The 26,781-nt window shown below is 50.3% G+C and overlaps 1 protein-coding gene across 3 annotated transcripts in view; it reads right to left on the bottom strand.

Annotated features, from left to right (window-relative positions):
- Window positions 1-5,820: 5,820 nt before the first annotated feature.
- The window catches only part of LOC309836817 (solute carrier family 2, facilitated glucose transporter member 5), a gene marked incomplete at its 5' end in the record, with an annotated part of 58,292 nt that continues 37,331 nt past the window's right edge, over window positions 5,821-26,781 (bottom strand). For all 3 annotated transcript variants that reach the window (XM_082676996.1, XM_082676994.1, XM_082676995.1), the window contains 11 exons: window positions 5,821-6,030; window positions 6,123-6,250; window positions 6,702-6,777; window positions 7,069-7,170; window positions 7,633-7,743; window positions 7,862-8,049; window positions 8,162-8,287; window positions 10,991-11,143; window positions 16,008-16,132; window positions 19,465-19,625; window positions 20,420-20,518. In XM_082676996.1, coding sequence (XP_082533122.1) covers window positions 5,827-6,030; window positions 6,123-6,250; window positions 6,702-6,777; window positions 7,069-7,170; window positions 7,633-7,743; window positions 7,862-8,049; window positions 8,162-8,287; window positions 10,991-11,143; window positions 16,008-16,132; window positions 19,465-19,625; window positions 20,420-20,518 — 1,473 coding nt within the window. In that variant the 3' untranslated portion in view covers window positions 5,821-5,826. The remainder of the gene's footprint in view (window positions 6,031-6,122; window positions 6,251-6,701; window positions 6,778-7,068; window positions 7,171-7,632; window positions 7,744-7,861; window positions 8,050-8,161; window positions 8,288-10,990; window positions 11,144-16,007; window positions 16,133-19,464; window positions 19,626-20,419; window positions 20,519-26,781) is intronic.

Raw genomic sequence — 26,781 nt, 5'->3', positions numbered from 1 at the left:
GGCCGGGAGCTGGATTTGGCACGTGCTCCCTCTCCTCTTTTGCAGTAAGTAGACGCTGTACCCCTTGAGCATGGTGTGTGAGTGCTCTGTCCTCAGCAACCTTGAATCATGCACTCATCTCTCCCCTGGGGGGCACCTCCCTGCCTTTTCACCTTGGCTGCACAGCCTGGTCCCCAGTGAGCAGTGAAATCTTAACATTTCTATTTCTACCACGTCTGTCCAAGCCCATCTAGGCTTTTTCTATCACGTCCCTGAAAGTTCTTCCAGCCTCTTTCCATTGCCCCACGCCAAAGCCACGTCCATATTTTTAGGTATTTGTTACAGCTTCCCCTGCTTCTCAGCACCAAGATCTGTATGAGTTTCCTGTGGCGACTGTAACAAATTACCACACATTTAGTGGGTTAAAACCACACAAATGTATTACCTGACAGTTCTGGAGGTCATAAGTCTGACAGGGGTCTCAGTGGGCTTAAATCAAGGTGTCGCCTTTCTGGAGGCTGTAAGGAAAGGCCATTTCTCTGCCTTTTCCAGCTGCTAGAAGCCTTCCTCCATCTTCAAGGCCAACAATATCAGACTGAGTCTTTCTCATGCTGCTGTCTTTCTGGTTCTTCCTGCCCCCTGTGATTACGCTAGTCCCACTTGAATAATCCACTGCAGTCTCCCATCTCAGGGTTAGCAGACCACAGTTATCTCTCAGTTTGTTCCTAAGGACTCTCGAATGCTAGCCCACTCCATCTTTCCACTTTATCAGCCGAATTCTGTATCCTTTTGGCAGAAATCACAATACCTAGTCACAATGCTTACAGTCTAATAACATTGATTCAACACTGTATGCCTCCCCTCCTTTCTCTGAGTTAACCGCAGCAACAAAGTCAAGCTGATGGCAAAACCAAGCTCCTTCCTGCTGTTCCTTCCGCTTGAAACATTCCTCCCCCAGGTCTCAGGTCAAATGTCACCTCCTTGGGGAGGTCCTCACTAGCACCACCCTTTTGAAAGTAATCCACACCCCTCACCCGGCGCTCTCCACCGCTTTGCCCTGAGCACTATCTGAAATGACCTCCAGTATTTGCTTACTTGTATTTTTGGCCATTGGATCCATTACATCCACTGGCTGGCACATAGTAGGTGCTCAACAAATATTTGTTGAATGAGTGAATGTCCTTGATTCATGATGCTCCCTCCCCCACTACCCTCCAAACACCTTATCCTCCCTTGCTATACAAATCTCACCCATTCTTAGAGGCTCAGCTCACCACATTTTCCTTGAAGACCACTCCAGGTCACGTCCATTCAGTCAACGTTTACTAAGTGCCAACAAGTGTCAAGCTCCCAATCAGCTATCGGAGCTGCTCAGATGGTTAAGACAAGGCTCAGAGCAAACTCAAAACTAGACACAACAGTCTTCTGTCGATTCTCATTGCCCCATAATTCCCATTTGCATGTGGTTTGCATCTTCCTGCCTAGACTGTAAATTCCTTGAAGACAGCGGATGCCACATAGGCAACTCTGCCGTGTCCCAGTGCTGAGCTGGATGTTGGGTGACTGGAGAGCCCTCAGCAGCACTTGATCAGCTGGTTAAGGAATAACAGGGGAGGGGAGGAAGAGAAACCATCCACGGGTAAGAGAACCAAATCACCACGCATTTTACGATGAAACCCATGCAAGTGAGGGTCAGAACGGCAGCCACCTGCCGCCTCATTCTTCCTCTGGGAACTGAGGAACCAGCCCTCGAGGAAGCTGATTGAAGATGGCAAGACTGTCACTTTCATTCCAAAGTGGGACTTCAGACTCTGCCCTCCAAGCTCTTCCATAACAAACATCGCCAGCGCTGCAGCCCTCCCATTCCTGAAGTCTGTCTGCTGCTGGTTAAGTGACATCAGGACAGAGGGCAATGTAGTGAGGTTTCCATGAAGAAAAATCTATTCGATTTAGAGGACTGAAATTTACTCTGTGGTCACATCCTCCCTATATAGTAAAATGTCCTTTCTTTTAAATCACCTACTTCTCATTATGATAGTAGTTGAGAGTTATCATTATTATTTTAGGTTTTTTTTTTTTTTTGGCCACACCACACAGTGTGGGATCTTAGTTCCCTGACCAGGGATTGAACCCACGCCCTCAGTAGTGAAAGCACGGAGTCCTAACCCCTGGACCACCAGGGAATTCCCTATTTTAGGTTTTTACTTACAAAATAAAAAGTAGGCAGCCCAGCGCTAGTTCACCCAGTTTTGGTCTGTGAAATCCAGAAGTGTGGAAACCACTGGTGAAAGCTACCTGCCTCATGGGGTTATGAACGTGTTGCCTTGCGGCTGGCAACTCCTCCAATTATGCTCTCCCTACATCATCTCAGCCTCTCGCTGCTCTGCTCTCGCTCTTAAAATCCTCCCGGCCAAGACTCATCGATTCAAAACAACACCCTGCTGCGTGCTCTCGGCACCGTGGATACACAGCAGCGAACAAACAGGGTCTGTAGCCCCTCACCGCCATCCCTCAGGGCTAACTGCCCTGACCTTGACTGACCTTGAACGGCATCCACGGACCTCCCATCTCCCCACATTTTCTAATGGAGTGGCTCTTTAAATTGCAAATCGGATCAGAATTGTCTGACTCAAGTCAGCCAGTGACTTCCCCTCCCATTCAGAATAAAATCCCCAATCCTCCCGGTGGCCTGCTGAGTCTCTGCCAGCTACCTCCTTCCTTTCCCTTTCTGCTGCAGCCGTTCCACCGACCTCTCGTCACTCCCGAGCTGCGGCCAGCCCTCTCTCACTTCAGGACGTTTGCACCAGGCCGGTGCCTGCGCAGATTCTCTTGTGGCTGCCCCCTCCCTCCCTCAGGGAGGCCTTCCTCCCCCTCCCTGGAGAACAGCCGTTCTCCACCTGTCACCCTCACGCTACCCGATCTTTCTTGATCGCACTCTCACTCAGTGACATGGTTTTCTTCACTGTTGCAGCCCCAGTGCCTGGAACACAGTAGATGCTTGATAAGTATGTGTGTTTCCCCCAAATCTACATGCTTGCTCTTCCGGCTTCAGAGCCATACGGTCAACTTCCTTCTAGATGTCTGCTGTGTGTTCCGTGAGCTCCCCCATCTCAACAGGTCCAAAACTGTTAGTCTTCTCCCAAAACCTGCCGCTCAGCTCCCCAAACCATTCGCCATTGGCCCCTGTTAGAAACCTGACACGTATGCCAGATGCCTCACCTGCAGTGGCCGAGGGCCCCTAACTCCCACCCAGTCTCTCTGAATTCTCCCTCACTTCTCAGCCTCACCACTGCTGGCTTGGCAGGGCCCTTATTATTTCTCACCAATCGGTCTCCCTCCCCAAGTCCTGCCTGGTCTTGTTACTGCAGCCACACTCTCTGAAACTCAACGGTCACGTACCACCAGGTTTATCTTTTTTTTTGGCTGCGTTGGGTCTTTGTTGCTGCACACGGGCTTTCTCTAGTTGCGGTGAGTGAGCAGGGGCTACTCCTCGTTATGGTGCGTGGGCTTCTCATTGCGGTGGCTTCTCTTGTTGCGGAGCACGGGCTCTAGGCAGGCGGGCTTCAGTAGTTGTGGCACGTGGGCTCAGTAGTTGTGGCGCACGGGCTTAGTTGCTCCACCATGTGGGATCTTCCCGGACCTGGGATCGAACCTGTGTCACCTGCATTGGCAGGCGGATTCTTAACCACTGCACCACCAGGGAAGTCCCGCCACCTTTATCTTGAGGACAAGGTTCAGGCTCAGTGTGGCTCACAGAGACCTACAGAATCTAGTTCGGGCTTTCTGGCTTCACAAAGCTACCTGGCGTTCCCCTCAAACCCTCTCATCTCTCTGTGCTGTTCCTCGCCTGGAATGACCATTCTTCTCTTTCCTACTGCATTTTCTCGTGGAGAAATCCTTCTTGTCTTTCCTAATTCCCCATCTTCCTTCTGTGCAACCACAGCACCAGGCCCATCTTTTTCTCCTCCTGTTGTATTTTACCAACGCATGTAAGTCCACATATCTATAAATATTTCTGTGTGTAGCCACCTGTGTCTCTATTCAGCTGAACAATATCTCCAACTCTAGTCTATTACCACATGGATCATTCTAGACTCTCTCTCTTGGCTTATCTGTAATTTCCCACTGCAAGAGTGAGATGGTTCCCAGCATCTGCCATCCGCTTACTTGTTTAATCCCAGTTCATGCAGAGTGGGGTCTCTCACTGTATTTTGCCTGTGTGTCTACAAGATCAACATCCCAAGCGCTTAAAAATAACTAAGTGCTTAATACACGCCAGGCACTGATCTAAAAGCTACAAGCATAGAATTTAATTCTCATAACCAACCATGTGAGGCCTTTACTATTAGCTCAACCAAAAAGGAAACTGAGGTACAGAAAAACCAAATAAGTTGCCCAAGTCGCTCAATTACTAAGTGGCAGAACCGTGGTTGACCCCAGAGAATAGACCTGCAGAATCGTGAGCTCCAGAGCCTCCCCTGGGTTAGAGGTGCTGCAGGTAACATGAGCGGAATTAATAATGCCACAGTCCCTTAATTCTGACATTCTGGCCTTACTGTTTCTCAGCACTGCGAGCTGCCATCTATGGTTGTTTTCTGTGCCCCCTCACACTGTAGGTCCCTGTGGCAGAAGGTAAGGATGGTTCAACCACAGGATCGTCTAGGCCTTCACTATATTTGTAAGTCATGGAATTCACCACCTGGGGAGTCCCCATTCCACCCCCAAGAACGCTGCTCCCAACCCCACCTCTGTCCCACCGGCCCCTGGCCTCTGCCTCCCTAACTCCCGGGAGAAGATTTCACATCCTGTCAGAAGCCTTTCAGCAGGCGGTCCCTCCACTTCCCTTCCTACGCCTCAGTTTTCTCCACCTTTTTGTACACACCCTCTTCACACACACCCCGCCCCCCTACGAAAGCCTCTAGCTCTGCTGTGTGTGTGTAGGGGGCACTGCCTCTTTCTCCCGACACCCTTTCCTGTCCACCTTCAGGGCCCCTCGGTGTTCGCTATGCACCTGAACACATGCAGAGGCTTCCCCAACCTTAAATCTTAAAAATCTCAACTTTGCGACCACCTCATCGCTCACTCCTCCCCTTCTTTCAGCAAATATCGTCTGAGCGGCCTCCTCCATGCCAGGCTCTTCTAGGCAGTGGGGATTCCGGGATAAACAGAACTGGCCAAACCCCTGCGCTAAGGGGCTGACACTCCAGTGCAGGCAAGCTGTTTGAAGGAGCAGGGAATGCCCCTCGCCTTCCACCGGCTCACAGAAAAGCAGCACGTCTTGGTGAAAAGTGATCATATTTGTTTTATTGAGTATACAAAGGCAATTCTATTGTCCTCTAATAATATAATTTGGGAACAATAATCTCTGACTTGGTTAAAGTCTCCATAGGGACCTGCTTCCCAGATTCCTAGACTTCATGACTCACGACATCATACTTTTCAAAACTAGTGTTTCTGGAGATGGATCTGACAAGAGGATGGATTCCACCCTGAACACGGGCCCGTGGCTCCCGGAAGACTACGGGATTGGAGAAGAACTAGTTTCTTTGGCCACGTTTGAGTCCTTCCATCTCAACACCATGGTAATGGCTTTCATTATAAGAGCCGGTGTTGCCAGGAGCCACACAATGGCTGACCCAGCATGGCTGAGGGACAGCTGCCCGGCATGCCTTGGGGTTGGTGATGGGTCAACCTGGAAAGAGACAGCCTGGCTTTAAGAACTGCACAGAAGCCCTTACGACAGTCTCATCAGGGCCTGCCTTCCACACCGGACTTGTCCTAGTTCTGGATTCATAGCCCAGGAGGGAAGCTCCACGCAGACCTGATTCACAGGCTCCTCCTCTCGAGTTACTGCCCCGCAGTAGAGGGCGGAAAGTCCTTTAGCTCCTCCTTTTCTGGGTGCACCTCTGACATTTTGTTCATCTTGGTGAAGATCTCATTGATTTCTATGAAGGTCTTGGACTTGGTCTCGGGGACAACCAGGAAGGTGTAGATGGTGGTGAGAACACATATCATGGCAAAAATGATAAAGCTGTAAGCTCCGAGGCCCACCTGTGGGAGGGGAGAGGGTTCGCGTTCTTGAAAAGGTTCTCGATTTACTGCTTGGGTATTTTGGGCCTCTGGGGCCCCTGGGTGGCACTTACTTGAATGAATGGGAAGATCAAGCCCACAGTGAAGTTGGAGAGCCAGTGGACACTGCCCCCCACCATGTAGGCGGCCGGCCGGGAGGACTGCAGGAAGATCTCGGTGATGAGCAGTGCGGGGATAGGACCTGGGGAAGAAGAGGAAGAGCTGTCTTCCCTGCCGGGCGAGCAAGCCCACAGAGGGTCCTGGAGCCCCTGCCCGTGCAAGGTTCCAGAGGCATCCGGCCCAAGGCGGGGCAGTGTGTCTCCAGGACTCCTGGTCTCGTGGAGAAGCAGTGTGAGAAGGCACCTAGCAAGAGTGGGGCACAACAGGCGACATCCTGTGATGTCCCCAAAGGGGGCCCATGACCACCTGTAAGGCTCTCTGTGCCGACCACACGGGCACCGTGCTCCAGCCTACACAGGCTGCTTTCCTGTCCTTGCTCAAAGACCTCTGCCACAAGAACACAGGCAGAGAAGCCATTTGGGCCGAATTCGCCCCTCCCTGGAGCCTCTCTAAGGAGCTCAGGCCAGCAGTTTCTAGGGCTGGTGGTACAGGAGGGGGCAGTGAAACCACAGAACCAGCTCTGGGGTACATACTGGGCCCAAGGGCATGTCCTATGACATAGGAGATGACGCAGGCGATGCTGACGTAGGGCATCCAGGATATTGTGTCCTGTGGGGAGAAAACAGAGTTGGATCACACCTGGCAAAGCGGAGACAACCTGGGACGGGAGCGTCAGGACTCTCGGTTCCCGGAGGGCCAGTAGCTCTGCCTGGGTTGGGAAGGCGGGCGCCAGGCACCTCCTTCTACAAGCAGCGCCACCTGGATGCCCCTGGAATACCGGCTGGAAGTGGGAAGTGCGCTGCTGGGGCGGGGATCGGGGCTGCACGGGATCCCCAAGCAGCGGACTCGCGCATGTGCACGAGGGTGCAAGGCCCCCCCCACAGGCGCCCCCTTCCTCACCTGCAGAGCCAGGGCGGCCGTCAGCACGCAGCAGGCGGTGAAGCAGATGGAGAAGCCTAGGAGGAGCAGGAATCTCCTCCCCAGGAGCTCCACCACGAAAACCTGGAGGGAAAGGGCGAGGAAACGTGGGAGGCTCAGCAGGCCCACCTCCCCTGTGCGCCCACCCGCCCGTGTGTGTGTGTGTGTGTGTGTGTGTGTGTGTGTGTGTGTCCTTGAATGGCCAGCGGGCCTCCGCACTGCGCAGTCCAGGGGCCCCATTTGTCACACGGTGGCCCTGGCACAGGTAGTGGTCCCCAGTGTGAGACGTTGGAGAAGAGCCACCTCTCACGGCGGTAGCTTCCGGAGTGGACGGTGGGGACGGGCCTCCATCTTTGGGGCCACAGGCTACCGCCCCCCCCCCAAGAGACAGGCTGGCATCTGAGGACAGCCCAGAGGCTAGAGAGGAGGGACCGAGGGGCACGTCGCCACTGAGCTCCGGGCTCCTTCCTGGGCCAAGACTCCCCACTCTCAAGGTGCCCTCCATCCTTGGTGGCAGACAGGGACTCGGCTCCCGGGGGCACTCACGGCGCAGACGGTCATCAGCACGTTCACTGCGCCTGTGCCCGCCGTCACGTACTGGACATCCTGTGCCCTCACCCCGGCGCTCAGGTAGATCTGGTCTGCGTAGTAGTAGATCTGGAAGGCCACCCCCGAGGCTGGTGAGGCCGGCAGGGCAGCCTGGACCCCTCGGTGGATCCCTCCCCGACCCCGACCCCGTGCCTGCCCGCTGCCCCGGCCCCGGCTGCCCTGGTACCGCGTTCACTCCCGACAGCTGCTGGCCGCCCATGAGGACGACGATGGAGATGACCTGCCACCTCAGGGACCTCATTCTTAGCAGCTTCAGCACGGAGATGAAGCCCGCGGCCTTCTCGGCCCTGTCCTCCTCCCAGATCTCCTGTGTCTCGGCGTCCACGTCGTCCCAGCCTCGCAGTTCCCTCAGCGCTGGGGGAGGGAGCAGAGAGGGCGCTGGGGGCTGAATCACGCAACCCCCCGCCCCCCCAGCAAAGATGCCACAACCTGCGTCGTTTCTTCCGGTCTCCGGGGAAAGCCTTACCGTTTTTGGCAGCCACGTCATCTTTCTTCTGAATGAGCAGGTACCTGGGGCTCTCGGGGAAGAAGGGCAACAGAAGGAGCTGCAGTGCCGCGGGGATCCCGGTCACGCCGAGGAGGATGGGCCAGCCTGCAAGGAAACCAGGCCTACGTGAGAACTGGCGCCCAGCCTCCTCTCCTGCTTCTCTCCGCCTCCAGCCCCACGGAGCCGCTCTGGCCCATTATCCTGATTGGTTTTCTCTGGAGCTGGAGTTTCTTTCTTCTCTTCCGTCCCCAGCACCTAGGATGGCGCCTAACCAAGAGCGGACACTCTAAATACTTAGAGAATGGAAGCTGACGAACAGCCACTACCCACCTATCAGACGAACAAAGTGAAAACTTCTGACAACACCAAGCACTGACGAGAATGTGGGCAGGTGGGAAGTGTCCACACCGCTGTGTGGACACGTGGCATCTTTAGGGGACAGTCTGGCAGGAGCTAGTGATGCTGGACACCCACGTGCTCTAACCCAGCAGTCCCGCTCAGGAACGCACGCCTGGGCCACCAGGACACCGGAAGGACAAGGGCAGGGCAGCACTGATTATAGAAACAAAACCCAGAAACAAGGCGAATGTCCACACAGTAGAATGGACGCATACATCATGGTTCATTCATAAGATGGAATTTTATACTGTGGTGAAAATGAAGCAAGTCAGGACAGGAGCCAGTCCCACCAATGTGATGTTGGGTGCAATGTGGTTCCACACGATGTGGTTCCACACTATTCAGTCCGGAAACAGGGAAAATTAACTCTGTCTTCTAGAAAAGTGGTGAAACTCTTCTAGGGAAGAGTGAGGATGCGATGATCATAAATGTTGGCACAGTGGCTCCCTTTGGGGGCGGGAAGGCTGTGATTGAGGGGCGCACAGGGGGCCGGCGTGGTTCTAGTTCTGGACCCTTATGTATGTTACATCACTCAATAAAAACGGTTAAATAAGTGAATGAGTGGTTCAGGCTCCTTCTAGGAGCTGTGAATGCCCGACTCACCCCCTTTTCTCCTATGCAGGAGGTGATAACTGCAGACATCTGCGTGCCAGGCACTAGAGTCTAACGGCTTTTCACATGTAGTCCACTTCCCCATCATAGCAATGTCTGGAGGCAGGTACCAGGATCAACCCCATGTTACACCTGCAAACACTGAGGCATGGAGGGCATGTAGCTCCCTTGCCCGAGATCAGTTATTTAGGAGCAAAGCCGAGATTCGAACTCAGGCACATCGAACCCTGAATCCCCATCCTCCCAACCTTCTCCCACCTCTTGGCTCTGAATCCAGGGCCTAGCTGATCCGGGTCCCGCTTCTATCACCCTTGCACGGACTACAGCGAGTATGGACGTGCCAGCCATTCGGGCCGTTGCCATCTGCCCTCTGGCCCCCACCCCGCCCCCGACACTGAAACTCTTCTCATGAGATCTCAGTGACCGCTAACTGCCAAACCCAGACACCCTGTTCCAATCTTGACCCCCGTGACTTCTATGCAGCCTTTGTGCTGTGACTGCCCACTCGCTTCCAAGAACTCTGACTATTCTCTCTGGCCTGCCTTCCTTCTTCACTGAGTACCTAGAATGTGCCATGAATTGCGCCGGAGATTCAAAGATGAGGAAGGCCAAGCCCTGCCCTCCACACTCTTGTCTAGAGGAGGGTACCGAGGGCTGGTTAGTCACCATAAAGGATGGAGGGACAAAGTGAGAGTCCACCACCACACCTGCAGCTCCCTGCATGCACAAAGAACTTTATGCTTCCATCCCGTCTGCCCACATCTGGAATGCTGGTCCTACCCGGCCCCCCAAGCCCAGGCCCTCTCTGAGACCCCCTCCCTGGGTGGAACCATGGCTGCCTCCCACACACCACAGAGCACTTCGCAGGCGCCAGGGATCCGTGGCTGTTTGTGGGTGCAGCTGGTTGGTTACGTGCTATCAGCGGGGGACAGGAACCTAGCTCCTCCACTCCTGGGCCCAGCTCTTTACAAGGGCAATTGAAAGGTGGGAGAGCTGGTAGTTAAACTCGGACTCAGGCCTGCACTGCCTGCATTTGTGTCCTAAGGAGACATTGCACATGTGATCCAACTTCTCTATGCCTCAGGTTCTGCACCTGTAAAATGGGTATAGTAATAGTACATGCTTCATAGGTTGTTTGGAGGATTAAATGGCTTATATAAAAGACATCATGTCTGGCCCATATGTTTTGACTGGTGCTTTGTTAGTGGTGATTTCCCTTTCAGAGGTTCGAGACCCAAGACGAAGAAAAGGGAGGTCATGCAAGAACAACGCCAGTTATGAGTTGCTGTGCACCTACTGTGTGCCAGGCCCCAGCCTCTTGGGGTGGGGGGATGTGCGGCTCTGAAGTCTGGGTCTGGTGTGGATACCAGCCCTGAGACTCACCACCTCACCCACGGAGGCTGGGTCTTGTGACCCTCTTTCCTGGTCTGTGATGGGATGATCACGGGCCCCTGGGCAGCTGCATTGCTGGGAGGCTCCAGTGCAATGGTGCCGGAGGCCTTAAGCACAGAGCCTGGCACCCTGGTGGCCGTCATAACCACGCCCCGGGTCCCTGTGTGACAGCCACCAAGCAACAAGAGAAAGAGAGCAGCACCTCCTGCGCCCTCACAACTCCCTCATCCGTGTCCCAAGAGGGACTAGAGAACGTCAGTCTGTCCCCACCAGCTTGTTCAGGCCCGCTCTGGGCAACCTCCAGCTCAGCACTGTGGGGTCAGGGCTGTGCAGAGGCCCCGTCGCTTAGAGAGAAAAGACCAGCTCATAGGAACGGGCTGGGGGTCTGAGGTGTCCTGAGCTCACCTGCTTCGTTTGCGAGGAGACTCCGAAGACCCAAGATCTGGGCCGCAAGGATGCCGACGGTGATGAAGAGCTGGGGCACCACCCCCAGGGCCCCCCGCAGGTTCTTAGGGGCCAGCTCCCCTAAGTACATAGGGACGACATTGGAAGACAGACCTGGGAGGGAGGGTGAAATAAAGACACCATCAGGAAACATTAGTCTGGCAGGGATGAGCTCTGTCTTCAAACACATTTATTCTTCCTCAGCAATCGCATTAGTTGGGCTGAAACTGTCTCAAAACTGCAGGACTAAGCAAACCACCCCTCTTGCAATTCTTAGGCCTTTTAACTTTAAGAGAAAATAGTCTGACCAAAGAAGTTCATGGACAGTGCGTTTGCTTCCAGACTGGTGTCACCTGGGGACACAGGCCACCCGGACCTCAGGTCTTCCCTCCTGATTGGCTTGGTCTCGGAGAGGAAGAGCCCCGGTATGGTTAGACTCTCTCTCCTCTCTTGCTCCTTCGGGGGGAAACCTGTTACTAAAAGGCCAAGGACCCCTGCCCACCAGCTTTACCTTCTGAGACTGTATATTACATAATAAGCTGATGCACAGACATCGAAGCACAAGCTTTATTTGTCAGTAAGCACTGAAAACTTAAATATATATTGTAGACTAACTGCATTCTGGGATTTGTGTAATGACTGAACTACTTCTGACTCCTCAGTGTTTGAACTTGTTGGTTTTCCCATCTTACTGATACCTGACCCCCTTATGAATAGGTGAAACAATTTAATAGGCTCTAAAGTATTTTCACAGATATTATCCCATTTAGTTCTCCTCAAAGTCCAATGAAAGGTTGGGGGTCTGGGAGGAAGGTCAGATGGGTTGTTACTGGTCCAAGTGTCGCACGTGGAGCCAGAGGCTAGCTGGTGCTCAGAGAGACGTGGGGTCTGAGAGGGAGGCTGTGGCCAAGGGCAGACCAAGGGAGACAGTGTGGGGTGAGGGGAGGCTGGAGCCGCTGGTGATGGGAGGGTATTTTATAGCACTGAGATAAGAGGAAACTGACGGCCAAGTTTTCAGCTCTGCAATTCTGCTCAAGGGCATCTCTGCTTAGTATTTTATTATTATTATTTTTGGCTTTTTTTTTTTAACATCTTTATTGGAGTCTGATTGCTTTACAATGTTGTGTTAGTTTCTGCTGTATAACAAAGTGAATCAGCTATACATATACATATATCCCTATATCTCCTCCCTCTTGCGTCTCCCTCCCACCCTCCCTATCCCACCCCACTAGGTGGTTGAAAAGCACTGAGCTGATCTCCCTGTGCTATGTGACTGCTTCCCACTAGCTATTTTACATTTGGTAGTGTATGTATGTCCATGCCACTTTCTCACTTCGTCCCAGCTTACCCTTCCCCCTCCCTGTGTCCTCAAGTCCATTCTCTATGTCTGCGTCTTTATTCCTGTCCTGCCCCTAGGTTCTTCAGAACCTTTTTTTTTTTTTAAGATTCCGTATATATGTGTTAGCATACGGTATTTGTTTTTCTCCTTCTGATTTATTTGACTCTGTATGACAGACTCTATCTAGGTCAATCCACCTCACTACAAATAACTCAATTTCGTTCCTTTTTATGGCTGAGTAATATTCCATTGTATATATGTGCCACATCTTCTTTATCCATTCATCTGTCGATGGACACTTAGGTTGCTTCCATGTCCTGGCTATTGTAAATAGAGCTGCAATGAACATTGTGGTACCTGACTCTTTCTGAATTATGGTTTTCTCAGGATATATGCTCAGTAGTGGGATTCTGCTTAATATTTTAAAAGGGGCATCACAGTTCATTAATTAATACCAATTCTTTCTGATTTTCAGACAAAGACAGACAGTCTTTAGAGCAGCTTTTAGGTGTCTTGTGTGGTGGACGGGCGGGACGCTGCAGGCCCAGTGCCCAAAGGGCTATGGAGAAAGCGAGGCCCTCATGTTGCCCGGTCACCATTCAGGCCCTGGTGGTCGCTTCTCAAGTCTAAGTGCTTCTGAACTTAGTTAATAGCAACACTGGAGAGACAAACACCAGGAGGTTTGTGAAGAGATGGGATTCCCTTCATGTCGGTGGAGAACAGTCTCATTCTGTCTTAAAAACAACTCCACGGGGCAACCCCCGGCCAGCCTGTTCTGACACCAAAGCCAGAGAAGCAGCTTTTAAAGTTTAAATTCCGTTAGTGAAACTCTGAAGCGATCTTACCAAAGATGTTGACTAACAGCAAACCAGCAAACTGAGCATCTGGGGGTCCAAGCTGCATTGACCCTGAGCCCCCTTGGTCAGAGTGGCCATTTACTTCGTTTTTAGGGTGTCTAAGTACCACGGGGCTTGATGACACCCTTTCCTGACTTTTCAGGAAATACGTGAAGGAACGAACAGCAAATAGATTAGGCTTCTGCTGGAGTTCTTCAAGTATGACCTGAAGACACAGGGGGTTCCTGACACCTTTCAGGGGGTCTGTGAGATCAAAACTGTTTTCAGAACCGTCCTGAGATGTTACTTGTCCTTTTCATTCTCGTTCCCTGACCAGTTTTCCAGAGATCACACGCCCTCTGACGTCACACCAACAGAACACAGAAGCAGGTTTGAGAACCTGGCTGTCTTCTGTTAAGTCAGACACTCAAGAGATTTGCAAAAATGTAAAGCAATACCACTAAATTTTTTTGTTTTAGAAACTAGAATTATTTTCATAAAGACATGTAATGGGCTTCTTAGTGCTATCTTAAAACGAATTAATACCTTTCTTGGTTGCAATTTCTAACATGGTAAATATTGATCAGTATAACCCATACGAGCTCCTTAGAAGCCTCAATAATTTTAAGAGTGTAAAGGGGTCCTGAGGCCAAAAAGTTTGAGAACTGTTGACCAGAAGTCATGCTTATTTAAAAGCAAAGGTTGGCTGGGAATTCCCTGGCGGTCCAGTGGTTAGGACTCCGTGCTTTCACTGCCGAGGGCCTGGGTTCAATCCCTGGCTGGGGAATTAAGATCCGGAAAGCTGTGTGGCATGGCCAAAAAAAAAAAAAAAAAAAAAAAGCAAAGGTTGGGATGTTAAACTGTGATTTTTCTATTGGAGCCTAACATTTCTTTTTTGGAACCAGCTCTGAATTGTTGGCTGGCAATAGAAACGTCACAGCACCTGTCCGCTGCTGACAACTTCCAGGAATCGTCCATTTTTCCTAACGCTGAGCCCGGCTGCAGGGAAAAAGTGCAGGAGCAGGGCCAGGCACCTCGGGACTCCTGGCCAGATGGTGGATGAACGTCCGGTGCTCTCCGGGAAAGCTGGAATGAACGAAGTTTGCCAGGGGGCCCATCAGTCCCTCCTTGAGGTGACCTCTTCTGTCTTCGGGAATCTTGTTTTCCTCTTCATCTCCCCAGCCCTGCAATCCCTCGCCACTTCCCCCAATACCAGGCTCCTTGCTGTCTCCTCTATTGTCAGTAAACTCCAGGGAAGGGACATCCAGCCAAATTATCCCTATTACTGACATCCAGCCAAATTATCCCTTCTTCATCCCCATCCCTGTGTTTGGAAGGAGGACGAGTCACTTGAAAATGCCACAGCCTGGTGGGGGGCGAGTGACGTGTCCAGGGTGCAGCATTTCCAGGGGCGCTTACCCTTGGGGGCCCACCCTGCAGTGCACGGCCCCGAGAGTGGGCACCTCGCTTGCCTCGACGGCCCTGGCCCTTCTGCCTACAGAGGAAGCCAACCTGAAGGAAGGCCACGGCATGGCTGAACCATGTCTCTTCAGTCTGAAGCCATCATGGGGGAACTTTCTATAACCAGGGAAACCCGGCCTAGGCAGAATGGCTTTGGAGAGGTTACTACCAATTAACTCTTTTCTGGTAGAGGGATTCATGCATCTGATAATTTCTCAAGCTTTTTGGACCACAACTCATGGTGCAAAATACAGAAATACATTTTACATCCAACTTGGTTCTCACATATGTATAAAGATAAAGAACTGAAACAACGTTTCAAAAGACAATCCTTGGGCTTCCCTGGTGGCGCAGTGGTTGGGAGTCCGCCTGCCAATGCAGGGGGCGTGGGTTCATGCCCTGGTCCGGGAAGATCCCACATGCTGTGGAGCGGCTGGGCCGAGAGGCCCGCGTACCACACACAAAAAAAGACAATCCTTATCTTTACTCCATGTGACACAGTCTACCCTAGTTAAAAGCAAAAAAAAAGAAAATACTGTTTGCTGATCCACCAACTGATCCTGAGACAGGCTGGGATCTGGGACCCTTTGCTGCAGTGTTTGCACCTGGACAAACATCTCCTTGAGCAACAAGCTGCAGAGAAACTATAAGGGACTAAAAATAACTGTGTGCATGTGTAGTTGGGGCAAATTATGGACAAAAAGACCAAAGAAAACCCAACTGTCACCTCTGAAGAGCCAGGGGAAAACACTGGATGTCTTGAGCAAAAGCAGTGTACTGCGCATGCCCCCTGCACTCAACAGCACAAAGGGGTGGGCAAAACACCCAAGCCACCCCTCTGGCCTGATGCCTGGACACACCTCTTCCCTCACCGCATGTAAGGAACGAGCTCGCCCCCCACCTCGGGGAGTGAGCAAGGGAGCTGTTACTTGTTTTTGCTCCCTCCTGCGGCTGCAGGGACCCCAGCAAAGCCTTGCCTGTATTTCTTGTCTGGCCTCCAGCCAATTTCTGTTGATTGGGGAAGGCCAAGAACCCTGGTCAGTATCAGTCCCAGCCTGCAGTTTAGAAAACATTGAGATAAAGGACTGGTTGGAAGGACCAGTCCTGTCCTAAGATTCTGTATCTCAGTCTTTCAAAGAACAGCTTTCTTCACAGGAAACTCCACAGTGAAGATCTGCCCGCGGTCCACACACATCCCTGTCACGCAGGGGCTTAAGCGTCTACCCACAGCAGAGGTGTAGGAACAGCGTGACCCTATATGCTTCAGAGACCCCAGACTGGTTCAGACACCAGGTGCCTGTTCTCCCTCCCTCTGACCATCCCGAATCACAGAATGGTTTACCTGCACATATTCCCACCAGAAGTCTGGCCACAATTATCATCTCAAATGACTTGGCAACTTCACTGCATCCCATTAAGATCGCAGGCACGATGGAAAAGATGTTGTTGAACAGCAAGGTTCCTTTTCTGCAGAGGACAAAATACCAGTCGGTTTGGTTTAAGGATCTGCCACTCCTTTAACAAATGTTTGCCGAGCACCTACTCAGTTGCAGCAGTTGCTGTTGTGTTGTTCGATTTGCTGTTGACCTAAGATGGATACAGGTCCAGTGCATGGCCTGGTGTGGGAATATTCTCTGTGGGAGCAGATGTAAATGACCCAATGCAGAGGGCATCAGTAGTGAGGAGCAGAGGGAAAGGCTCCCATATTACAATACAGTAAAGGGTTCTGCAACCATAAATTAACATGATTTTAGTGTAATCTTGAAACCCAGACTGGATGAGGACATTAAAGGAAAGGTTTAGGCCAATCTCACCTGTCAACATAGATGTGAAAATCCTAAATGAAATATTAGCCAATTGAATTCAACAGCATATATAGGACTCTTTCAAGGTTAAAAACACCATATTAAAGATTGTACTGGGGAAAAATATAGGATTATCAATTGAAGTAGCAAAACAAGTCAATAAAATTTGATATCTATCATGATTTAAAAGAAAACCTTAACAAACTATAAAAATGAGGGAACTTATGTAAGCTGATAAAGGGTATCTCCTGAAAACCTATTAAAAAATCAAACTTAATAAAACTTACAAAACAGTCCAATTTAAGTCAAGACTGGAGTAGGACTTGGGCCCTGGAGAGCCAGACAAAGGCAAAGGGAAAGCTTCTCTGGAGAAACCCCTCCCATTGGGCTCCCCAGGAGTCCCCCAGCCAGGGACCCCCACCCCCTGAGATGAAGCGTCACCATTACAGGACACACAAGACAATCCAACACCTGCAAGAGGCCGCACATACAAACAGCACAGCTTCAGACAACAGGATTAGATAGAAGCCATCAAATATGTTTTAAATGAGTGGTGTCATAAAATAAGGAATCAAAAGCGTACTATAGAAAGAACAAGAACATGCATAAAGCAGAACTACCCAAAACAATAGCAAAAAAGATAGATTTTAAAAGCAAATGAATAAAACTTAGAAATGAAAAATATAGTCATTGAAATAAAAACGTAGTAGGTGAATTGCAGCTGAGGAAAGAATTAATGAATAGGAAGGCAGACCTGAGGAAGTTACATAGAAAGCAACAGAGAGAGAGAGAGAGAAGATGGGAAGTATGACCTATTAAGATAGGGAGGATTATAATATCACTAGTCACAGTAGCCAGAAGGTGGAAGCAACCCAGATGTCCATCGACAGATGAATGGATAAACTAAATGTAGTATATTCATACAACAGTATTATTCAGCCTTAAAAAGGAAAGAGATTCTGAATGCACCTTGAGGGCATTAGGCTAAGTGAGATAACCCAGTCACAAAAGGACAAATCTCATAGGATTCATTCATATAAGGTCCTTAGAGTAGTCAAATGCACAGAGACAGAAAGTTGATTGGTGACTTATGGGAAGATAAGAAAGGGGAGTTATTGTTTAATGGGTACATGGTGTCCATTTTTGTAAGATGAAAATTATAGAGATGGGTGGTGGTGATGGGTGCAGAACAGTGTGAATGTATTTAATGCCAAAAACCTGTACACTGGACTTCCCTGGTGGCGCAGTGGTTAAGAAGCCACCTGCCAATGCAGGGGACACGGGTTCGATCCCTGGTCCGGGAAGATCCCACATGCTGCGGAGCAACTAAGCCCATGCGCCACAACTACTGAGCCTGCGCTCTAGAGCCTGCAGGCCACAACTGCCGAGCCCGCGTGCCACAACTACTGAGCTCGTGTGCCTAGAGCCCATGCTCCACAACAAGAGAAGTCACAGCAGTGAGAAGCCCGCGCACCGCAACAAGAGTAGCCCCCACTCGCCGCAACTAGAGAAAGCCCGCGTGCAGCAATGAAGACCCAAAAAGCCAAGGAAATAAATAAAATAAATAAATTAAATAATAATAAATAAATAAGGCAACGGATTGAGAAGACATGTGCCGGATACAAGAGTACAGTGTGGACGTTACTTGCACAATGTGCTCAGAAGTGAAATTTCCTCCCAGCACCCTCTGTGCCTCCTTTTCCCATGTGTGACGAGGGGATGGGGCTTTTGTAAGGATTAGTGCAATTAGTATCCCCTAAAAGCACTTAGGATAGAGGCTGGCAAGTAGGAACCCATCAATTAATTGTTAGCTGCTACTGATATTTAAATAACACTGATAAATCTTTAAGAAAACCACAAACAACTGAATAGCATTTATCACATTTTCAATTGGACTAGCAACTGTCAGCTCCATCTTCAGACCAGACGGCTAGTCCTTCACTCAGGAGAAGCATCCTGCAGATCTGTGACTTGACTGACGCTCTGCCCACCGGTGGTCCACAGGGAGAACTGTGCGTTCAACACCAACCTCCCAACAAGACTTCAGGACCTTAGATCCTGAACCACAGCTTGTATGTTTCTATTCTCAGATTCTTTTTGAAAAAGACCGGAGAAGGGACCAAGGTCTGGGGTCTGGCCTTGAGCTCACTAGATCTGGGGCTGAGAACGGGCACTTTACCTCAACCCGCCTCCGCGTGCCCATCCTCGAAGGGAGGGGCCTGGAGGGGAAGAACTCTTAAATACTGTTCATAACAAGGCTGCTTGCTCTCTCACGCCCAATTTACCAGGGGGGTGGGAGGGCTTAAGGACCTTTCTTGGAATCAAATACAGAATCTCTGATGCTTCTAGAATTAGGGGCAAAGATTTAAGCTCTGCTCTTGCCACTGATGACACTCACAGTGAGGGTCGCCCTGGGACCACACGGTCTCACACTGAAGGGCTTGACATTAATCTCAGCCATTTCAGAGTTTCACAGGAATTTAATTTGGGCTGCATTTTGCCTGTAACTGGATTCCAAGGTGAAAGAACAGAACAGTTAGCTTGTGTTCATTTAAGAAGCAGAGCTCAGGAGCACCAGTCTATGGTCTGAACTGGGCCTGATGTCTTGGCCATGCCATCTGGCATTTGACTCTTCTAAAGGCCAAAAGGAAGTTTTGGAAAGGACGATTTCAAGGCAAGAGAGGGTAAGAGCGGGAGTGAGTCCTGATCTCTGAAGCACTCTCTGCTCTTTCCATGCCCACCCCAGACCCTGAGACCCATCACCCCCACCCAACTCCAGCCCTGAGACCTTCATTGCCTAAGTCCCCAAACACTTGGTCAATGTCTGGTCTTCTTAACCACATTAGGAAACAACCACCAGGGAAGCCCAGGAAACAAAAATCATCGCAGCAATCATTACCTGGTTTTAGGATAATGATTTCTGCTTTAGGCCCAGGTTTTAAACTCTGATGCAGTCTATGAGTTTCAGGGAGTTGAACATTCACCTTGCCTTACCTGCCTAATGTATTCACCAAGGGGCCGACCATGAGGGAGCCGAGGAGGCCTCCAAAGGGAAACATGGACACAGAAATCGACCACAGCAAGGTCAAGGAGAATTCGTTTATGTATTCACCGATTCTGTCATAGTAGGTCTCGTTATAAAATGCTTTCATGAGCTGGAGAGCAAAGCAAAACAGAACACTAAAATAATTTGAGCTGGTTTTGCAGAAAGAACAGTGTAAGTTGTTGGGCCACCTGCTGGGATGAGCTGGGCATGTTGGAACATCAACACGATTAAGTGGAGGAGAGGAATGAAGATTAACAGCAATTAGCAGGGGGCACCCACGCCGGGGCGGGCGGCTGGGAGGCCTCTGATGGGCAAGCTGCTGGGGATGTTTCTTTTTTTTTTCTTTAAAGAATTTGGTTGGTTCTCTTTATTATTTATTTATTGATTTGGCCACACCCCGCAGCATGTGGGATCTTAGTTTCCCAACAAGGGATCCAACCCGCGCCCCCTGCAATGGACGCTTGGAGTCTTAACCACTGGACTGCCAGGGAAGTCCCTGCCCAGGATGTTTCTAACCCCAGAAAGGAATGACTCCAGGCTTCCAATCACGGAATCAGTGCTGGATGAGCCTGGCCCCTCCAGACTCTGCTGTGGATTACGAGGCTGCGGAAGATCAGAGTGCCCCCAAACCTACCCCCCACCCCTGGAGGCCAGCCCACCATGTGTCCAGCCAGGCCTGGCTCTCCACAAGAACCTGGTGCATCCCCATGACCCTGTGCCTGTGCAAGTCCCTTGGGCTTGCGCTGTTTATTTCATGGGTTTCCTCCACCCTTCACTTGAGGTCCCACTGTGTGCCCTCAGCGTCTGTACAGTCCCACCCTAGTGGCCACCCGGGGAACCAGCTACTCCAAACCCACCTCCCCGTTCCCGGGGGGCTGCGTCTCGCCCACCATAGCGACCTACCTCGGCAGGGGAGTTAATAGCGGCCACGTTGTACCCATACTGGAAGGATGACCCAAAGGCAGCTATCAGCGTCGCCAGGGCAAGCACTGGTGTCAGCCTCTGCAGGAGGAGAGATCACGGCTTTAGGTAAGGAAGCAACCCGGGGCTCCAGGGAGCTCCTGATTTACTCAGAGTCTTGCAGAAAGATGGATGTAATGGGATCTGAAGACCCGTGGTCTTTCAACCACTCCGTGTCTGGAAACCTACCCTCCACGCACCTTGGGTGGAGCAGGTTTCTTTGACCGTAGCACTTAAGCCTGGATAATCCTTTGTTGTGGGAGGCTGTCCTGTGTGCACTGTAGAGACACACCTCACCCCATCTGGGACAACCTAAATGTCTCCAGACATGGCTAAATGTCCCTGGGGGCAGGTGGGGAATCACCCCTGGTTGAGAATCACTGGGTCTCAACAAAACCGAAGGGTCACCCCCTCCAACACACCACCTAATGACTGAGCTGCTCCTGCGACATTCCTGCGCAGGACTGCCTCTGCTGATTGCAGCAAATGCACTCAGGCACTGCTGCAAACACAACCCCCCAAAAAGTCAGAGAGAAAATGTGAAAATTTTTAATTTTTTAGGGCCACTGATTAACTTCCTTTAGCCTCTGGACTGTTGCTCTAAGAGGCAGAAGGCACGGTGAAAGAAATATTTAAATATAGACTTCTGGGGACTCTTAAACACACACATCCTGTGACGATACCCCCTTTGACACCTGGGTAACTGAACACTCATTTAAGACAATCTTTAATGACACATGGGAATTCATTAGTAAAAGAATGAAAATTGGGAGAAAAATAAAAGTGGAAAGAGCTTTGCTCTTAGAATCTATGGATCTCAGTTTGAATTTGCTCACTGCCACTTTCTGGCTTAATTTCTGTGATCTTCAGTTTCCTCATCTTTAGCGTTAGGATAATAACATCTCTCGGAGTTATTGCAAAGATTCATTATGGAAGCGTCTAGCTGTGGAGGTGAATCCACTGACTGGGGTGGGCCTGGGCTCTCTGAACCCACCATTGACGCCCTTCGTCCTGTACTACAACCGAGGTCCCCATCACATGAGACTCAGCCCCTCTGGTGGCGAGCTGAGGTCCTCATGTCTCCCCTGGGCAGCATCCCCCCGAATCTAAGGGGGAACCTCTTGAGAGAGGCAAGTAGGAGCAGGACAGGCAGAGAAACAGTGGGCACCTGGGCCTCGCCTCATGCCCGGCGGGGACTGCTGAGCTAGTGGCTCCCTCCCCGACCCCACAGAGCAGGTGCAGGACCCGCAGGAGTCCTGGTCAAGAGCAGAACCGCAAGTGAAACTTTGCCCGTCTCGCCTCTTCCACCAAATAATTAACAAATGCTTAATTCACAGGAAGTTTCTGGTAAAGATGATAAGAGCCACAGACAAGGCAGCCTATCAAGGAGCAGCCGGCTCTGGTTTCCAGTCTCTCCTCAGGCCCCACCACCCCCTCGGGCCAGGGGGGCAGCAGGTGACAGAAGTGGGGGGAGCAGGGGATGGTGCCCAGGAGGGGAGGCGGGTTCTAGGGCTGTTGCTACACCGTGTTTTCTAAAGGCAGGGGGTACACAAGTAGGCATACCCACCCCACCTCCAAAACCCCATCCAGGAGGTAGCATGGGGCCAACCATGTTACACTTCACCTTCTGAAGTGCTCTAGGTATTCATTCATTCATTCATTCATTCACACATTGAGCACCCACTGTGAGCCAGCCATGGTTCTAGGTTCTAGCTACTAGGGATATAGTGGAGAAGAAAACAAAGATCCCTGCCCTATAGCTGTCCTATTGCTTGATTTGGTGGAAGGGAGGAAGGAAGGAGGGGAGGGAAGGAGGCGAGGAAGGAAAAAAATGTTGATTAAAATTTCTCCTCTTCTAATTCCCTTCCCAGTAAATGATAAACTATAAATGCACCAGGCTTCATTCATACTGCAGGTGCAACTCCAACATTCTGCTTTGATGGGTCCTAAGGTTTGAAGTCCTTAGCAAAGCTCAGTGGGGGAGCTGGCTGGTGTCCCAGGCCTCATGCCCCAGACTGGGGGGATCCTGCCAGGTACGTGGATAGCCAGCTCTCTGACTGCTTTTATGGGATTCTAGCAAAAATTATCAGAGACCTCACGCTGTAGAGTGTCTAAGCCTAGAGCACATAATTCAACTTCTATTCCTTGGCTTCCTCCTTGAATTCAAGCCATAGGCACATTCTAAGAACCCGTAGGAATCAGGGCTCACCCTCTGTGGAAATAGCAAAGACATTCTGGGTAAGTTCTCAAGTTCTTACCGACCTTGCTGGTCCAAATGCCTTCATTCTTATGAAACAAAATTATTTTTAAGGCAGGAAAAGAAAAATTTAGCATAAAATGTTCTCTGCCATTTAAGCTACTATCCCCTCCCCTTTAGTGTGCATTAAGCATATGCATTACACATTAACTAGATCCCCTTAGAAGACACAGGAATGCCTACTCACACAAAAAAAGAAAAGAAAAACAACAACAACAAACAATACCCTCCTGGCACCAGCAAGCTAAATCCTTAGGAGATAACATTCCTTTCCCAATCCTGTAAGGGGCCACAATAACTCACTACTCATCTTGTTAGACTATGTAAACTGTCATATGTTACTCTGATGTATAACACTTCGTCTCAAAAATTATATAACTGTGCTCTGACTTCTAACAGGAAGAACAGTCCTCAGAGCTTTCTTTTTTTTTTTTTTTTTGCGGTACGCAGGCCTCTCACTGTTGTGGCCTCTCCCGTTGAGGAGCACAGGCTCCGGACGCTCAGGCCCAGCGGCCATGGCTCACAGGCCCAGCCGCTCCGCGGCATGTGGGATCTTCCCGGACCGGGGCACGAACCCGCGTCCCCTGCATCGGCAGGCGGACTCTCAACCACTGCGCCACCAGGGAAGCCCCCTCAGAGCTTTCTGAAAGACTGGCTGCCAGGTTATAATCCTCAGGTTGGGTCGAATAAAAATTTCCTTTCTTTCTTAGATTGACCGTTGATTAATTTTTTTTCATGGACGATGCAATAAACATTGCATTGCATATTTACTGACAGCTGTCTATGATCTGTGTACCATGCTGTAGTCCAGTGAGCAAAACAGCTGCCCTCAAGAAGACTGTGGTCCAATGGGAAAGACAGACATGTTTTTAAAACTTCATAATAATGTAATAATGAAACTAGAACTGGAGTAAGTTTTATGAAGAAAATCCACAGAAGTGGTTAAAGAGGGGAGTCAGGAAAGTGACTGAGAGAGGATGGGGGCCCGGGTAGGGGAGTGGCTGAGGCAGGAGAGCAAGAGGTACCCGCTTTGAGGACTATTTAGGAAGTAAAATCAAGGGATTCGGTACCCCTTGAGAAAAATGGAAATCAAAACCACAACGTGATACCACTTCTCACTCATTAGGATGGTTAAAACCAACAAGACAGGTAAATGTGTTTACGAGGATGTTGAGAAAATTGGGACCCTCTCACGTTGCTTATGGGATTGTAGAATGGTGCAGCCACTTCGGAAAAGAGGCCGGCAGTTCCTCAAAAAGTTAAACACAGCGTAAACATATGACCCAGCAATTCCACTCCTAGGTATATACCCAAGAGAATGAAAACACATATTCATGCAAACTTGATCACAAACGTTCATAGCAGCATTTTCATCATAACCAAAAAGCGCAAACAACCCAAATGTCTATGAGCTGATGAACTGATAAGCAAAATGTGGGCTATTCATGCAATGGAGTATTATTTGGCCATGAAAAGGAATGAAGCACTGATACTCGCTACAAAGTGGATGAACCTTGAACACAAGCTACGTGAAAGAAGCCAGTCACAGAAGACCACCCGGTTCCGTCGATGTGAAATGTCCACAATAGGCAGATCCACAGAGACAGAGATAAATCAGTGATTGCCCAGGGCTGGGGGAGAAGAGGAGGAGATGGGGGGAAATGCGGAGTGACTGTCAGTGGGTAGGGGGTTTCTTTTAGGGGTGATGAAAATGTTCTAAAATCGATTGTGGTGATGGATACACAACTCTGTGAATAGATATTCAATTATATACTTTAAATGGGTGAATTGTATGGTCTGGGAGTTATAGTCTCAATAAAGTTACTATATAAAAAAGGCATGTAAGAAATTCAGGGCTTAAGCTTTCTTTTTCTTTCTCCTCTTTTCCTTTTCTTTCCTTTCCAAGAGGGGAAAAAAAAGAATTTGGTACCGGGCAGGATTAGGGCATGAGGGAGGATGTCCAGGTCTCCAACCATCTTACTGAAAATGACAAATGGCTCAGTGTCCTCAAGACACGAGAGGGGACCCTCCTCAGAGGCCAAGGGAAGCCGGGACTGTGAACTGTGCTTTTGAGAAAAACTAGGAACCAGATCCCTCATGCCCAAGGTAAACTGGCTTCCTGTTTTTCAAAATGCTGAGAACATTCTGAGACTTCAGTGAAGCAGCCACCTTCAGGGCTAGCCCTCTGACAGGGTGTGATTCAAGCTCTCTGGGAAGAAACCCCACCCAAACCATTTCTCTCTTAGGAATTTGTCTCCAATTTCTCTCTCTACCACCAGAGAGACACTCTCAGTCTCAGACTTTTCTTTGTCAGGCGTCTCCAGTCAGAATGCAAATATGCCTGGAAAAGTGAGTCCCTATGAATTATTAACACTGTAATTCACTCTATCACACTATGGAATGGACCCAAAGTTTCACAAACATTCCTTGAGGTCCGAGTGACGAGGGGAGAGAGGAGAGACAAACGTCATAACATTTTAGAGCTGGAGGGGTCAGGTGTTGTCGCTGCAGGGGGTTTACAGCGTGGCCACTGCAGCCCAAGAGCAAGGGGTTGCATCCTGCCTCTCCTGCTGCTGGCTGTGTGGCCTAGGGCCGGCTACTAAACCTCTCTGTGTCTTGGCTCCTTCATCTGTACAATGGGGACAATGATACTGCCTTCCTCACAGGACTGATATGGGGAATAAGTGAGTTCATATATGTGAAACAGGCCCGCAGCTGGCTCGTGGTGGTACACACTCCAAGCATTACACACTATATCACGGTTTGCTATCAATATTAATTATTAACAGTGAGGACCCAGATGGGAAGTTAGTAGCTCAACGACACTCAACTAGTTGGTGGTGGAGACACTCCACGAAAAATTCTGTTTTCACTTTCCAAAGCATTTTGGCATGTTTTTCTAATAATCTTATTTGTTTCTTTCAGGCCAAGAGTCCTTTTTCACGGCGGAAAGTCCCTGATGCACACCAGATTCATGTCTTTTCTCTTTACATATGAGGAACCCAAAGTCCAGTGAGGCCGTGGTCACACAACCACCAGGGCACAGCCAGCCAGGCCCTCCCCACCAGCCCTGAGCGGCCCCCGGCAGCCCAGCCTCTGTGGCCTGAGCTGCCCCCCCGCTTCCACTCAGCTCCCAAATCCCTCCTTGGCTTCACTTTGTGGTTTGAAGGTTCTTTTACAGTCACCACTGGAATAGTTCTGTTTTCACGTCTCCTGGGACACCCGGCGTATATTCACCCAAAGGGCCAGGTCTGCCCTCAGGCACCTGGGAAGGGGCAGCCTGCATCCCCCTGGATGGATCCCTGGAGGAGGCCCCCTTCCTTGGGGGACTGCAGGAGCAGGTGACTGTGATCAGCCCATATCTTTTGCATGTGACCGTTTACTCATCTCCTTTCCAAATGTATCGTGCGTTTTCAGGGACCACCACGCAGGGTGTTTCTGTTCTTTTGCAGCCCCACCTGGGGGCACACCTGGGCGGTGCACCTCTTTCTTTTGAAGAGACGGCACAGACCAGACCAGGGCCCCCCTGACCCCCAAATCCCTGAGTTCTTATTACCTCACAGCTCGTTTTCTATAACATAGAGGCGATAACATTTGACCTAACACGTTCTTGTTGTCATGAAGTCCACAAGACAATCCCTGTGGAGTGACGCAGTAATCTCTAAAGCAGGCAATCTCGTGGGCGAGAGTGCTACTGGCATCTCGTGAGTAGACACCAGGGGTGCTGCTCGACATTCTACAACACCCAGGCCAGCCCCCCATGGCCAAGAACTATCCGGCCCCCAAAGTCAGTAGTGCTCTGCTCTAAAGGATGGTCACAAAATAATAACACTTACAGGGGATCCACTCTGTGCCAGGTAATTTACCACACATGGTCTCATTTACTTGTTCCAGCCTCCCTCTGAGGTGGTATGGTTATTATTCCCATTTTATAGGTGAGAAAACCAAGGCACAGAGCAGTTAAATAACTTGCCCAAGTTCCCACAGCTAGAATAGGATGGAGCAGGAATGGATCCCAGGTACTTCCACCTCTCAGACCTGTCCTTAA

Source organism: Grampus griseus, assembly GCF_964374135.1.
Source record: "Grampus griseus genome assembly, chromosome: 1".
In the NCBI taxonomy this organism is placed as follows: Eukaryota; Metazoa; Chordata; class Mammalia; order Artiodactyla; family Delphinidae; genus Grampus; species Grampus griseus.
The sequence above is the reverse complement of the archived record's forward strand: the minus strand, read 5'-3'. Positions and strand labels throughout refer to the sequence as shown.